This window comes from Sarcophilus harrisii, chromosome 3, assembly GCF_902635505.1.
Source record: "Sarcophilus harrisii chromosome 3, mSarHar1.11, whole genome shotgun sequence".
NCBI lineage: Eukaryota > Metazoa > Chordata > Mammalia > Dasyuromorphia > Dasyuridae > Sarcophilus > Sarcophilus harrisii.
Window position 1 is genome coordinate 229,838,405 of NC_045428.1, and position 13,980 is coordinate 229,852,384.

At 31.0% G+C, this 13,980-nt stretch overlaps 1 protein-coding gene across 2 annotated transcripts in view; it reads right to left on the bottom strand.

The window, feature by feature from the left end:
- Positions 1-1,321: 1,321 nt before the first annotated feature.
- SAMSN1 (SAM domain, SH3 domain and nuclear localization signals 1) overlaps positions 1,322-13,980 on the bottom strand; it is a 98,159-nt gene continuing 85,500 nt past the window's right edge. For both annotated transcript variants that reach the window (XM_031959165.1, XM_031959164.1), the window contains exons 6-8: positions 13,597-13,803; positions 9,562-9,712; positions 1,322-2,315 (exon numbers count right to left, since the gene is read on the bottom strand). In XM_031959165.1, the coding sequence (XP_031815025.1) occupies positions 2,116-2,315; positions 9,562-9,712; positions 13,597-13,803 (558 nt within the window). In that variant the 3' untranslated portion in view covers positions 1,322-2,115. The remainder of the gene's footprint in view (positions 2,316-9,561; positions 9,713-13,596; positions 13,804-13,980) is intronic.

A 13,980-nucleotide genomic window follows, 5' to 3' on the forward strand; every position in this document is an offset into this window, starting at 1 on the left:
AGAAATGATACTGCCCTTCAGAATTTCCACCCATTCTTGACTGAAAATGATTCATCTTGTCCTTGAATTATGATTCAGGAGTGAATATAAGAAATAGAGCTGCCAGACAACTTTTGGTCTTGAATTCAATGTTAGCACAGGTGTGTTTTGTAATCTCTTTCTGATCAGTTCTGGTCTTATTATCTCTAGCTTTAGATATCCCAAAACTGCTGTTGCTTCTATCAACACCTTCTAGTCCCAACACTGGTATTTTATCTACCTATATAGGCTCCAGAACATCCCATTCCCCCATATCACAGATTTCTTTTGCTGACTTCCTTTGTGATTTTGTAGAGGAAAAAATATCTCACTGTGACCCTTTGTTAGGTCTGTCACTCTGGATTTTCAGTTAAAGTGTTATTTTAACGTTTTTTGGAGAGGAATATTAGTAGAGCTTTGTTGAATGTTTCTTTACTTCACATTTTTAAAGGAAATTTTATATGTTTTAAAAGAAAATAAATTTACATATAACAAATTTGCAGTTTCATGCATAACCTTCTTTTTCTGTTCTATTTTGCACATGCAAACTCTTTTTAATTTGTTTTTTGTTGTATTCACAGTAAACATGTGAAAGTATAATTTCCAACAGGGAAAGAATTAGTTTATTAATTGTTTTCATTCTCTAGTACCTTGAATACAGAGTAGATATATGATAAATATTTGTTTAATTTAATCCTAATTGTCTAGTTGATATAAAGAGCGGACTAAAAGTAGAAGTAACAGGAAGTTACTTTCCTCCAACATTGTTGAAGGAAAATACAGTACTGATTGTAGTTATTTCCTGCCACCCCATTTGTCCATTAAGGATGACCATGTCAGTTTTTGTTTGATAAAGATATGGGGAAACAAAAGATGCTATGGGTTTCATACATACCCCACCACACACCAAAAGGTTTCATGATAGGTTTGTCCTATTTGATTTTTAATAAGTTACCAAGACTACTAGTGAAATAATATTTCCAGAATCTCTGAGGACTTCTTTTTTTCTCTTTCACTTTCAACATAGATGCATTTCTCTCCTTCACTTTCAGTATAGATGCAACACATGCATCTTTTTAAAGATCTTACTTATTTCTATTTAATATTTACTTTCTACTAAATGTTGTAGGCTATCATGTAATCTTTTTAAAGGATAAACACAATATCTTAGATACAAAAGTGAAATCTAGAATGCATGATAGAAAAACCAGTAAATTGATTCAATAATCATTTTTCTATAAAAATATCTCTGCATATCTCAAAACATTACTGAATCTTTTATAAAGAACACAACCTGGAAAATATAATCATCACATAGTTCCATTTATTATCAACATTAAGACAATTTTGAGATAAAAGATATGCAGTGTGAATATTTTAGGACATCAATGGGATTTACATTAGATGTAATTTTATTAAAGGTTATGCTTGCAAAATCTCGTTTTGTTTTTTCAAAAATTGATAAATATTTAATAATGAAAAAGATCATTAAAATCATTTAAAAGTATAAACCATGCCTGGTAAAATGCTTTAACAACTTGCTTGAGTAGGGGTAGGGAAAGAAGGAATATTGACAAGAGATTTATCGTTAAGCTTATGAGCAGTTATCTGTATTATAACTATTCATTACTATAATTGCACACATCAATTTGTAACTGGTAGGCATGGAGGGTTGTACTGCTTTTTCTTAAGGGTCAAATATTAAGATGATGAACTTGCAAAATGCTTCTAAAGGTAAATTTCATGTACATCAGGGACATGAAGAGTAAGGAACAATAAGCTATTAACATCTAACATTTAAAATAAATACATGTGCTGCTATTTACAACAATTGGGAATGCATAAAGGATAATAATTTTGACGTAGAAAGTTAAAAAAAAACCATATTTTCCTGTTATTTCTTTTCACAGCTATAGTCTACAAATTATTTAACAATGAAGGTTCTTTTGTTAAACCAGAATTTTGAAACATCAAGATAATAAAATCTGCTGTGTATCATCAAAGATTATTGAATATAAAAACTGTCACAATTCACAATACCTTTACTAACTATTACTTTTATCTTTGGATCTTCTTATAATGTTGAAAAATATAGGCTCAATCATTTGATTCTGTGATAGTCATTTTCTCTACCATGCTAGACAGCTTTTCAGACTCCAGATCTTCTTTGCTATTATCCGAACTTTCTGATGAGATATAACAACCAGAATCTCTTGGACAGTCATTGAACTGTGACTGGTTAAAAGTGATGTCTGGCTTTAAAGATAGGGATGCAGGGTCACTTTCTTCTTCTAAAACTGTAAATAAAAAAGACAAGAATTAGACCAAGTTGAGCCTTTGGAGAGTCAAGGTTGAGGTAATCATTATTTTGAATTATTATTACTTTATTGCTATCAAAAAAGGGAAATTGCAATAAGCTTACAATGCATTTAATTAACACAAAAAAGATGTTGGAGATCAGATAATCAAGATATTTTTAATTGTTTTTATTTTTATCCTAATAAATTTTACTCCTTTTTATCTTATGTTTGTATGAATCTTGTTTCCTATCCCACTTGACTCGTTTGCTTTATTTCTATCTACTACCCTGTCCTCCTACTTCTTAACCTACTTCCACCAAGAAAATCTCCTTTATCTTCTCCTTTAATCCTTTCTCTTGGCCTCTTGTTTCTATCTGAATTTAGAAGACTTTTTATAACTTTCCAAATATATATATATTGTTCTCTCTTTATTCCATTCTCTTTACTCTCCACATAATGTCATTCCTTTTAATCTAAACACCTTTTAAAAATTCCTTTTTTGCTGTTTCTTCACCTTCTAAGCATAGGGTTTTTTTTTCTTTTTAACCCTGATCTGATATGAGTAGGGTTCTCTCTAAAATCTCTACTTTATTCTTTCCTCACTCATATGTTTTCATCTTATTTCTTTCTTAATTTGGACTTTTATAATCTTCTATACATATACACATAACATATGTATTCTATATATACATATAATGTATGTTATATACTCTTTAACCCATCTCTGTGGATAGTAGAGTTTCAGAACTATTAAGTCTTCCTCCCCCCCCCCCCCCCCCCCCCCCCCCCCCCGTGTAATTCTTCTGCGTCAGTTCTTCCTCTCATACCTTATTTGCATAATTACTCTTAATCTGCTTTACATTTTCACAAATAGAAAATGAACAGTTTGTCCTTATTGAGTTCCTTGTAATTAGTCTTTTATGTTTACCTTATATTTCTCTTTGATCTTGTATGTCATATTTTCTATTCAAATTGAAGTCTTTTGTGACAAAATCCTGATAATCTGGCAATTCATTGAATATCTCTTTTATTGTTGTTCAAGATTATGCTTAGCTTTGCTGGGTATGATATTTTCAACTGTAAAAAAATTTCAACTTTTGTTCTTCAGTATATGCTGTTCCAAGACCTGCAGTCTTTTAGTGTAGCTGTTGTTAGTCATGTATGATTCTAATTATGACATTGCTATATTTGAATTTATTTTGGTTTGGTTTTTTGTTGCTCGTATTTTCCCATTGACCTGGAGGTTTCAGAATTTGTCTATAAGTTCCTATACATTTTCCTGATTAGATCTCTTTCAGGTAATGAGTAGTGGATTTTTTTTTTTTTTTCTATTTCTACTTTCCCTTTTTATTCTAACACTTAAGACAATTTTCTTTAATTATTTCTTGTATTATTGTCTCAAGATTTTTTTATTGTAGTTTTCAGAAAGTCCAATTGTTCTTATGCTTCCTCTTCTTGATCTAAGAGCAGTTGTTTTTCTTATGAGATGTCTCACATTCTCTTCTATTTTTCATTCTTTATATTTTGTTTTCTTATTTCTTGATCTCTTATAACTTCACTGGCTTCCCCTTGCCCAATTTTAATTTTTTAAAAATTAATTTCTTCTTTAAGACTCATAATCTTGTTTATCTTGGATTGTTCTTATTTAAAATTTTCCCTCAATCTCTATCTTTTGATTTTTTAACATCTTTTTTTAATTCTTCTATGAGTTGTTTTTTGGCAGAGGATCATTTGACATTGCTCTTTGGAGGAGGAGTCTTTTTTTTTTTTGGCTTTAGTATCCTCCTTTGAAGACCATCTCCTGGTCTTCTCTATTTTCCATAGTAACTTTTTGTGGTTTGATTTTTTTTTTCTCCTTTTCCTGCTCATTTTTTTTCTTTTTATTTAGAGAAACTTGTGATTGTAATCCTGGAGGCTACAGGATGATGCCTCTGTCCTCTTGTTCTCCTTCAATTCTTCCTTCTGGCCTAAAACAGAAATAAAAACTCCACCCCCCTCTAAGTGTCCATAGCCAGCAGCATACCTACCCTACTACTTCTACACTCACAGGGTATTGATTTCTTCTCACCAAGGGTCTCATGCCTGACTCCCCACATTGTCTAAGAGGTAAAAAATTTCTGTGATTGGGGCTGAGGCTACCTCCCAACCCAGCTAGTCTTGGGCACCACCTCTTGATGTTTTAATGGCATTCGCCTAAAAGTGTTTATATTTCACATGGCCAAACTCGATTATCTTCGATTATCCCAGGAAGATCACTGTTCTGTCTCAACTCCTGTTTATTTTTAATGCTCTATATTACCCAGGTACTATGTTGTCTCATTTGTGGAGGAGATCTGGAGAGGTTGGAATTTTCTGACCTACTCCATCATTTCCCCAGAATGCTCTCATCAAGGTATAATTTTGCATTTTCATTGTATCCCTAATATTTAGCATAATGCTTGGCAAGTGTTGTTTTTATTCAGTCATGAAGGACTTCTCATGACCCCATTTAGAATTTTCTTGGCAGAGAGACAGGAATGCCATTGCTTTTCCTATTTTTGGAATGGTTTGCCATTTTCTTCTTCAGTTCATTTTACAGATTAGGAATTGATGCAAACAGGGTAAATAATTTGTCCAGCGTCAAAAAATTAGTGTCTGAAGCTGGATTTGAACTCAGGAAAATGAGTGGTTTCCCCACCACCACCACTACAATTAATTCTACAGATGACACTCTATCCACTGAGTCACCTAATGCTAAACAAATATTAATTGAATGACTGGCTTATCTAAATAAGTAGCAAAGCTAGGACTTAAACCTAGGTCCCTTGATTCCAAGTACAGCTCTTTTTCTGTTATGTTACATTGTCTGAAAATAGCCCTAACTGTAATATAACAGGAATATTTATGAGATGCTTTCAGTGTTATCAAAGCAAGTGAATTATTCACCAGTTTAAAAGGGAAAAAAAAAACTGGTATTAATTTGCAATATAAAATAAACCAGTCACTGTCTATTTTGCACTAAACTTTGAGTATCATTTAATACCCAAATTCTCTTAAATTTAACTAGTTTCTCTGATGAGATAGCCAATAAAGTTCATTAATATTCATTCAATATAAATGCAAAATTCAGAATTTCACATTATTATTCCTTTCCCAAAGGAGGTTAACAGAATTCTTCTTCTCTTCCAGCTAAATCCTGCAATAGCACTTAACACCATATTAAATGTTCTTAACAACTAATATGTGATCATCTGTATGATCTGTCAAGCAATGACTCCCCTTACCCCTTAAAGTGTGAACACAGGGCAGGGGGAGTCATCCTGTTTATATCCTCAAGGTTATAGTGAGGGAAAATGTCATATATTTTGGTAGGAGTGGGAGAGTAAAAATAAATTATTTTGAGTTCTCAAATTTTTCTTTTTCTTCCTTTACCCTCACACGATCTCCTACCCTAATACCCCATAGTTCTTGCTAGTCATCTTAAGTGAATTCATGATTATTTAAATATGTTTCTACTTTTTCCTAAAGCTTCAAGTAGTATCATCAAAGCCAAAAAAGACTGTTCAACTCTGTTTTCAATGAAGCAAATACATTCTTATAATCAACCAGCAAGAAAAGAAGGAATTTCACTGAACAATAATAGTGATCAACTGTGAGATAAAATAGATGGGCAAAATCTTGAGCTATACTTCCCCAAATTCTTTATTTTTAACTTTTGACTTTAGCTTTAAAAACAGCTTCTCAGTTTTATGCAGCTATATATTCAATGTCTTTATCCCTAAAGTAATACCAAAAGTGTATATTTAATCTTTAGCATGGTAGTATAAGATATACATAGAGTAAGCTACTGTTGCATAGAGCAGAATCATCAAAACTCAGCATTTTATCAGCAAATGAAAGCCATTATTTCTTTCTTAAGGAAAGTGAATTTAATATAAGACAAATGGTATTTAGTAAGAATAATCTAATATATAACGTACATCTTTTGACATATATATTCTAACAACTTCAGATTATATGCTAGACTAAGCATCAATGAAATACCAGTTCTTTAGCTAAATTTTTGACAACAAACAGTAGTTACATTTCATTTTTTAAAAATTTGCATTTTGCATTTTTTGCATTATTTCAGCTTGACTATATGTGTATTTGTATAATTCATATACAAATTCATATATATATAGTATATTTTAATACAGAATGTTAGACATTTCCTTTATTGATTTTTTAGAGCAAATGTTTAGGGCTTTATGACATCAACTAAATTGGAATTTCTCATTTTCAAATGTAGAAAGCCACTATATTTTGGAAGGAAACATGTTGTTTACAAGAAACAGAATCCTTGTTCAAGAGTCAGGATAGAAACTAGGTGTGGAAGGAAAGTAGTAGTGGAAAGAGAAAACATGACTATATAGAATATGTTACTTTGCACAGGAGAGCTTCAAGAGATATATGCAACTGTAGTGAATTTAAATGAAGACTGTTGTAGTAATTAATTCAATTGAGGTATATAATCATTAAGCTCCTACTGTGTACAAAACACACAGTATATTTCTGAGGGAGACAAAGTTTAAGATAGTAGTCCCTGCCATTAAAGAATTTAGGAGAATTAAGATATCAACATTGAGATCTATAAAATATACTTAGAATTTGTGTTAGAGAAAATAGGGTTTTAATACATTTTTATTATAAACTATTTTATGGTTACAATAATGAGAATCTCAACCTAAAACATATAAGGTGGAAGGTAGAAGTTTATTAGCAACTAACATTATAAGGGAGAGTTTTGTGGAGAAAGTGGTTTTTGAATTGAACTTTAAAGGATGGATAGAAATTTAACACATTAAGAAGAAAAGAAAAAAGTTCAGAGAAAAAATGAACAAAAACATAGAGCTGGTATAAGTAATTTTTTTGAAATGCTTTTGAGACAGTGTTGGACAAATTAAAAAAGAAGTTCCTCATACTTATTTCTACACCACTGTAAATCAAGTTATAGCAAAATTTTGTTTCTGAAATGTATATTCTCTAGGTGTAAAATGACAGCTCAACATTTGAAAAACATCTCTAATTAGAAGGAAATTATGTTTTCTTTCCCCCCCTCAAAATGTATTGCTAATTCTAATTTATGGAATTAAAAAAAAGTATTTCCATACTATTAAAAAAGTAATTGCGTATGAAACTGCAAATCTATTATGTACAACTTGCTCTTCCTTCTAAATATAAAATAAAATTATCATGTAAATGCTTTCCTTCCTTCTTCCCCCACCATGCCTTAATGGTTTCTCATTAGACACAAACATATTTGTTCATACACACAAAGATACATATACACATAATATATATGTGTGTGTACATATATGTAAAATTATTCAATGCATACATCTATTTATCACTTCTTTCTCTGAATGAAGATAGCATCTTTCTTCATATGCCCTTTATTTAAAATTTGTACATTTACAAGTCAAAATGTTAATTGCTCAAAGTCATTCTTAAAACAAATATCATATCTTAAAATAATATATATACAATGTTACTGTATAAATTTACAGTCCTCAAACTATGGCCCACGGGCCAGATGCAGCAGCCGAGGACGTTTATCCCCCTCACCCAGGGCTATGAAGTTTCTTTATTTAAAGGCCCACAAAACAAAGGTTTTGTTTTTACTATAGTCCGACCCTCCAACAGTCTGAGGGACAGTGAACTGGCCCCCTATTTAAAAAGTTTGAGGACCCCTGGAAACATTCTATTAAATCTGTTAACTTAGGTCTTCACCATTTTGTGCAGATTTTCCACGCTTTTCTAAGTTCATTGAACTCATTATTCTCTATAGTGTAGTAGCATTCCATCTCAACCATACACCATATAAGTGGAATGTGGTAGCAAATTTTGTAGTGGATTGGGAATCCCTTCAATTTCCATTTTTTTTGCCACCATAAAATTTGCTATCACATTCCACTTATATTCAGTTATTTTGTGAAATTTCTTCTTGATCAGTCTCTCTTTTTATCCTATCCCTGTTGCCTTATCTTCTCTTCTCACTCTGCCACTTTCTATTCCACTAACCCCTTAAAGTGTTTTCCCTCCTCTCTCTTTCTATCTTAATCCACACAGGCCTCCAAAATTCTCTTCCCCATTCTCTCCCCTTTCTAAATGCTAATAATCTAAAAATTCCTTTCCCCATCCTATTCCCCATTTTTCTCATCTCTTTCCATTTTCAAAAGACCTTGTTTCTCCTTCAACCTGGATGAGAGGAATGTTCAAACATTACCAGTTTTCCATCCCTACTTGCTTCCTGTGTTAGTTCTTACTTTCATGCCTCATTTTTACAATTATTCCCTTTACCTTTTTCTGCAGTTTCGTTTTTTAGATCATCCCATCACACAAAACTCAGCCTCAACATTTCTTTCAAGTTATCATAATAATCATAACAGTTTTAAGAATACTGATAATGTTGATTTTTTTATATCTTATAATTCATTTTTTAATGTTCCTTATATTTCTTCCAGGTCTTTTATATTGAATTTTCCATTTAGTTTTTACCTTTTTGTTACAAATATATGAAAGTCCTTCAGTTTGTTAAATATCTTTTTTTTTCCATTCAGAATTACACTAAACTTTGCTGGGCAAGTTATTTAGGATGCAACCCCAGGTCTTTTGCTTAGACAAGATGTTTTCAAAATTTCCTTTCATTCTGTTGATATTTTTTGTGTTATATAATAAGAGCACTTGGGAAACAATAACATAACTAGATTCATAGATCCTCAAGCAAATATGAAGAATGAATTTTGAGGTCAATTGAATAAAATTATTTATTGTTTTCCATTGTATTCTATTTTTTATGTAGTCCAAAATTCCTCATTTTTTACATAAAGAAAACTGTGACCCAGATAGTTGAAATGATTCAAACAGGTAGAAAACTACAAGGGCAAGGTGAAAAGGAAAGAAAAGACATTTATAATGCCATTTATATGTTGAACCATGAAAACAGTGACTTCTTATTTTAGGAGCATTTGAAAGATTAATGATCATTGATAAGTTTTGGATTATAATGAATTAGTGATATATGAACACCATTAGCATTTATATATAAAAAAGATAAAAGTTGTCTATTTTTACTATGAAATGTCTCTGTGTGTTTGGATTTTAGGGGGAAGATTAATGTACAAGATTCTTATGAAGACAGTTATGACTTTATGTGCAGTGATGTGCCTCCTTACCTTGAAATGATTATCTTCTTCAGCTAAATAAAACTATGGTAACTTACTTTCATCATCAAACAGACTTTCAGCAGCTGATAGCAACCTCCTCCTGTCTTCTGGGTTTTCAATGTTCAATTCAATCAAATGACTTTCCTTTAGATCTTTTAAATCTTCCAGGGTCTCGTAACCATTTAGCAAAAGTGTTGAAGTATATTCCTAGATGAAAAAATAATTTAACTAAGCATGGATGTTTTTGTGTATGTATGTATGTATATATATATGTATATATATACATAACTCAGTTGTAATTTTATGTACACATTTCTTAACATCCCTGGAACGTGCAGACAATGATTATAAACAGTATAAATATGATTTCTTGGGTTTTGGTAGGAGTCATAGAGTTGACATCCAAAGAAATTTTTTTCTTCCCCGACTCATTCAAAATCCTCAAAGTGTTCTGCCAGTCCCTACCTCTACAGGGACAGTGGAAGAAGGCCAATTCCAGGAGAGAGGTAAGTAGAATAAAGGTGCAATGGAATATAGAAGTAGAAAAGGAAGGGGGGCTATATGGCTGTTTCTGAAGTCTTCCTAGGTAATGTTCTCCACTAAGCTATCCATGAAATTGACTTTTCAGTTCAATTCCATGAATATTTATTAAACATCTACTATGGGTCAGAAACTGTACTAAATTCTGGGATTACTGGTTATAATTCTGCTTGTGATCTCATGCAATTTCATTTCCAAAACCAGATTAAGACCCAAATGTGTCAGTAAAAAAGAAGTTATTTTTCTTTCTTCCTTTTTATGTGAATGTTCCATTTGTATATTATATTTTATAAGAGATTTGAGGTGAAAACAATTTATTTTATTACCTGTGAAGGATCCCAAGGGATAGATTCAATTACCTCATTTTGAATGCAGCTCTTTTGGGCAAGGATTGTATAAAGCCAATAATATGAATCCTAAATTAAAGAACTTAGATCTATTATTGTACCAAATGAGAATTTTATAACTGGCCTTTGTATTTCTATTACACAAGGAGTATATTATGGCCACAAGGGAAATGGTAGAGATGATAGATTTCAAGTAGATTTATCAGAAATAATTATATAGTGGAGAGAATATGGAACATATATGAAATATATAAATCCTGTACACCTATAGCAAATACTATAGAAATTTGGGATGTGGTTGACTACTTTTAATAATGACTTGTAACCTCTCAACTTGGACGTGAATGAGATTAGAGAATTTAAAAGTTCTTTATCAGATTAACTGAACTTTATTTTGAGAAACTCAATGGCATCTAAAAATCTAGAAGTGAGAATGATGATTACAAGTTCTGGTACAGACTTATTTATTTTAAAAGAGCTAAAAATTCAAGAAAAGGAATGAAAAGATGATATATGTTTTAAAGTGTTATGCTTCATTGTTAAACCTACTTGTAACTATGATTTTAATTCAAACAGTAAACACTTATACAATCTAATAATAGAAAATTTTAATTTATTATTCTGTTTCATCAACATGGAGAGATAATTCCAGCATAAGATTAATCATGAAGGATTTTTACATATGTGCATCAATTTGAATTTGTCTTTTTGAAGAATTTTTCTTGGTTTAAGGGACTAGCTAAAGTTTAATTTCTCCATTTCATTTCTATTTGAATTTAAATAGGGAAGAAAATATTATTCAATTTAGACTTGGAGAATTATAAATAGCACAGTGCCTGATATGATAAGCACTTAATAATTACTTGTGTTTTGACTGGCTTATTGACTAGACAAAAATAGGGTTTTAATACATTTTTATTATAAACTATTTTATGGTCACAATAAGCTTGTGTCTTTCCCTTCTAGGCAAGAAATGTTTAAGAGTAGCAAAAGAGCTAAATTTTAAATAATGAATATACTGCTTTCATGTAGCATAAAACCAGATCATCTTATGTGTAGTGATTTTAAAAGTTTGAGACATTTCCGTGTAATGTAATGATTTTATTAATAAAGCCAGTACGTTATTAATAAAAGGATGATCATTTGGCTTTCTTTCTTAGACTAAAGTCCCCTGATGGAAGTGGGCTCACAGTTTATATACATTTAAAAGACTAGATGTTCCTGAGGGATGCCAATCACCTCTGATTACTTAACAAATTGGGAGGTGGACTTTATTAAAATGAGAGTCTTGGGGTACTTGACTTAGGCCACTCAAATCCTGGTCAAAGAGACATCAATTTTCATATCACCTTTGTTGATAACAGGGAGAATCAACATTTTCCCAGATCTTTCTCAGCAAATGCAAGAGTAAATTTTTTTTAAAGAGATTTTTGATACAGATTGATTTCTGCATGAGAAAGTAGAAAAGGGGAAAAATCTTGGTCCCAATACATAGTTATTAAATATAAGAGAGAATTATTCATATCTCTTATAGGAAGTTAACTAAAATAAAGAGTGAACCTAAGGGGCAACTAAATATTGCAATGAATAGACCACCAGCTCTGGAGTCAGGAGAACCTTACTTCAAATCTCTGACACTTAACATTTACTAGTTGTGTGATTTTGGTGAATCTCTTAACACTATTTGTCTCACCAAAACAAAAACAAACATTAAAAGCAGTCAATTTAATCAGATTTATACTTGCTTATATCAAGATGATTTTTCTAGTAGTTTATTTAAAAATAACTTTCACTGTTAAAGAGGTCTCATAAGCTAGAGCCAATTTATTTAAAAGTCCTTTTAAAGTGGCACTTATCTCAACAAAAGCAATACATATAGATGAAGAACTTAATTGTAGCAGTTATTATATTTTCTTAAAATAATGGAAACTTAAATATATATTTATATATACACATATGTATACATATATACATATACATACATGTACATACATATGAAAATGTAAAAACAAACAGTACGTTAAGGTTTCAAAAAGAAAAAAAGATAATAGTTGAATCAAATTTAGAAAAGTAGTAGAATTAAAATAGTGAGAAAAAAATTAGTTTTCAAGAGAAAACTTTATCACCATCACTTCAAAGACAGACCCTTTTAGGCAGTTTATTATAACTGAAAGAGAGGGTTAAGAGATAAACCTAAATCAGAATCTAGGGAGTGTTATTAACTAGCTGTGTAGACTAAAGTAAAGTGTTTCCTCAGAGAATCTTCATTTGAAAGATGAAATGATTAGACTAGAAGGCTTTTAAAGTCTTAGACAGCTTTAATATTCTGAGTCATTTTTTAAAAAAATATTTACTCTAATTTTAGTAACTTTTTGCTCAACAGATAAAATTTACTTAATTAATGTGAATAAATTGTATAAATTCAGTAGATATGAAAAGTTTAAAACTAATGACATATGGTTTCAAGAGACCTAAGTAACATTGCTCTCTGGAGAATTTAGGGGAAGACATAGATAAAAGCTGCAAAAGATAAGAAGTGGATAAATTGAAACTCATGCCATTGGGAAAAAAATTCTCATATTATTGGAATCATAGATCTATCAAAGAAATAAATACCTTATAAAATATATTTATTGAAATCAAGTATGTATACATATATATATAATACATATGCATACATACAAATATGCACATGTACATATACATAGTTTTGTGAATCTTAACATGATCTAGAAATATCAGTTACTCTTAATAACTCTTAATAACATTTGTTTTTATATATTCTCTCAGCCTCTCAGTATTTATGATGCCAAGTTTCTCTAGTCACACAGTCTTCCATCAGTATTTATCCCAGAAATATCACAGCAAAGGGTCACTTAAAGGAAACAAATGTTTATTTTGCCATATTTCTCTAGTAAGATAGATATAGCTGCCAAATTGAGTCAATATTTACAGTTTGAATTTATAATTCTTATGCAAGTAAGGATCTGAATGGCAAGAATAGAGTTTACATGGCAATATTATTACTGGGAAAGCAAAAATGAAGATAATATTTTGATATATTATCAACATTATAGACTAATAGTAATTAACTGGGACCTGAATCACTCAATTTAGTTTAAATTTAGCAGCTGTTCATAAATATGGAATCTCTAGATTATCCATAAACCAAAAAAATAATCAAATGAAAATATATTCACTGACCTGAAGCAAAATCATTTCTAAGAATTCCTGCACAGTTTGTGGTTTGGCCTTTTTACTCTTTGGCCTTGTTTTTATCTTCTTTGGTGTGGCTTCCTCTTCCAAGATGATATCCACATAAATGAATTTGAAATTGCCTACTTTTTTATTCAACATTCCTGTCCACATACCCATTGGTGTTTTGCAGATAATGTCTATAATGTCTCCTTTCTGCAAGTAAAGATATTTCCAAATCAGATTAAACAACTCTAAAACTGTGGATCGGAATTTGTTTCATTGTAGAAGTTGAGACAGTAACAATGAAATCTGACGGGACTCAAGAGTGAAGGAAGAGAACCAAAGGGGAAATTTGTGGGAGGTAATGATAATCATAGTTATATCATCCAC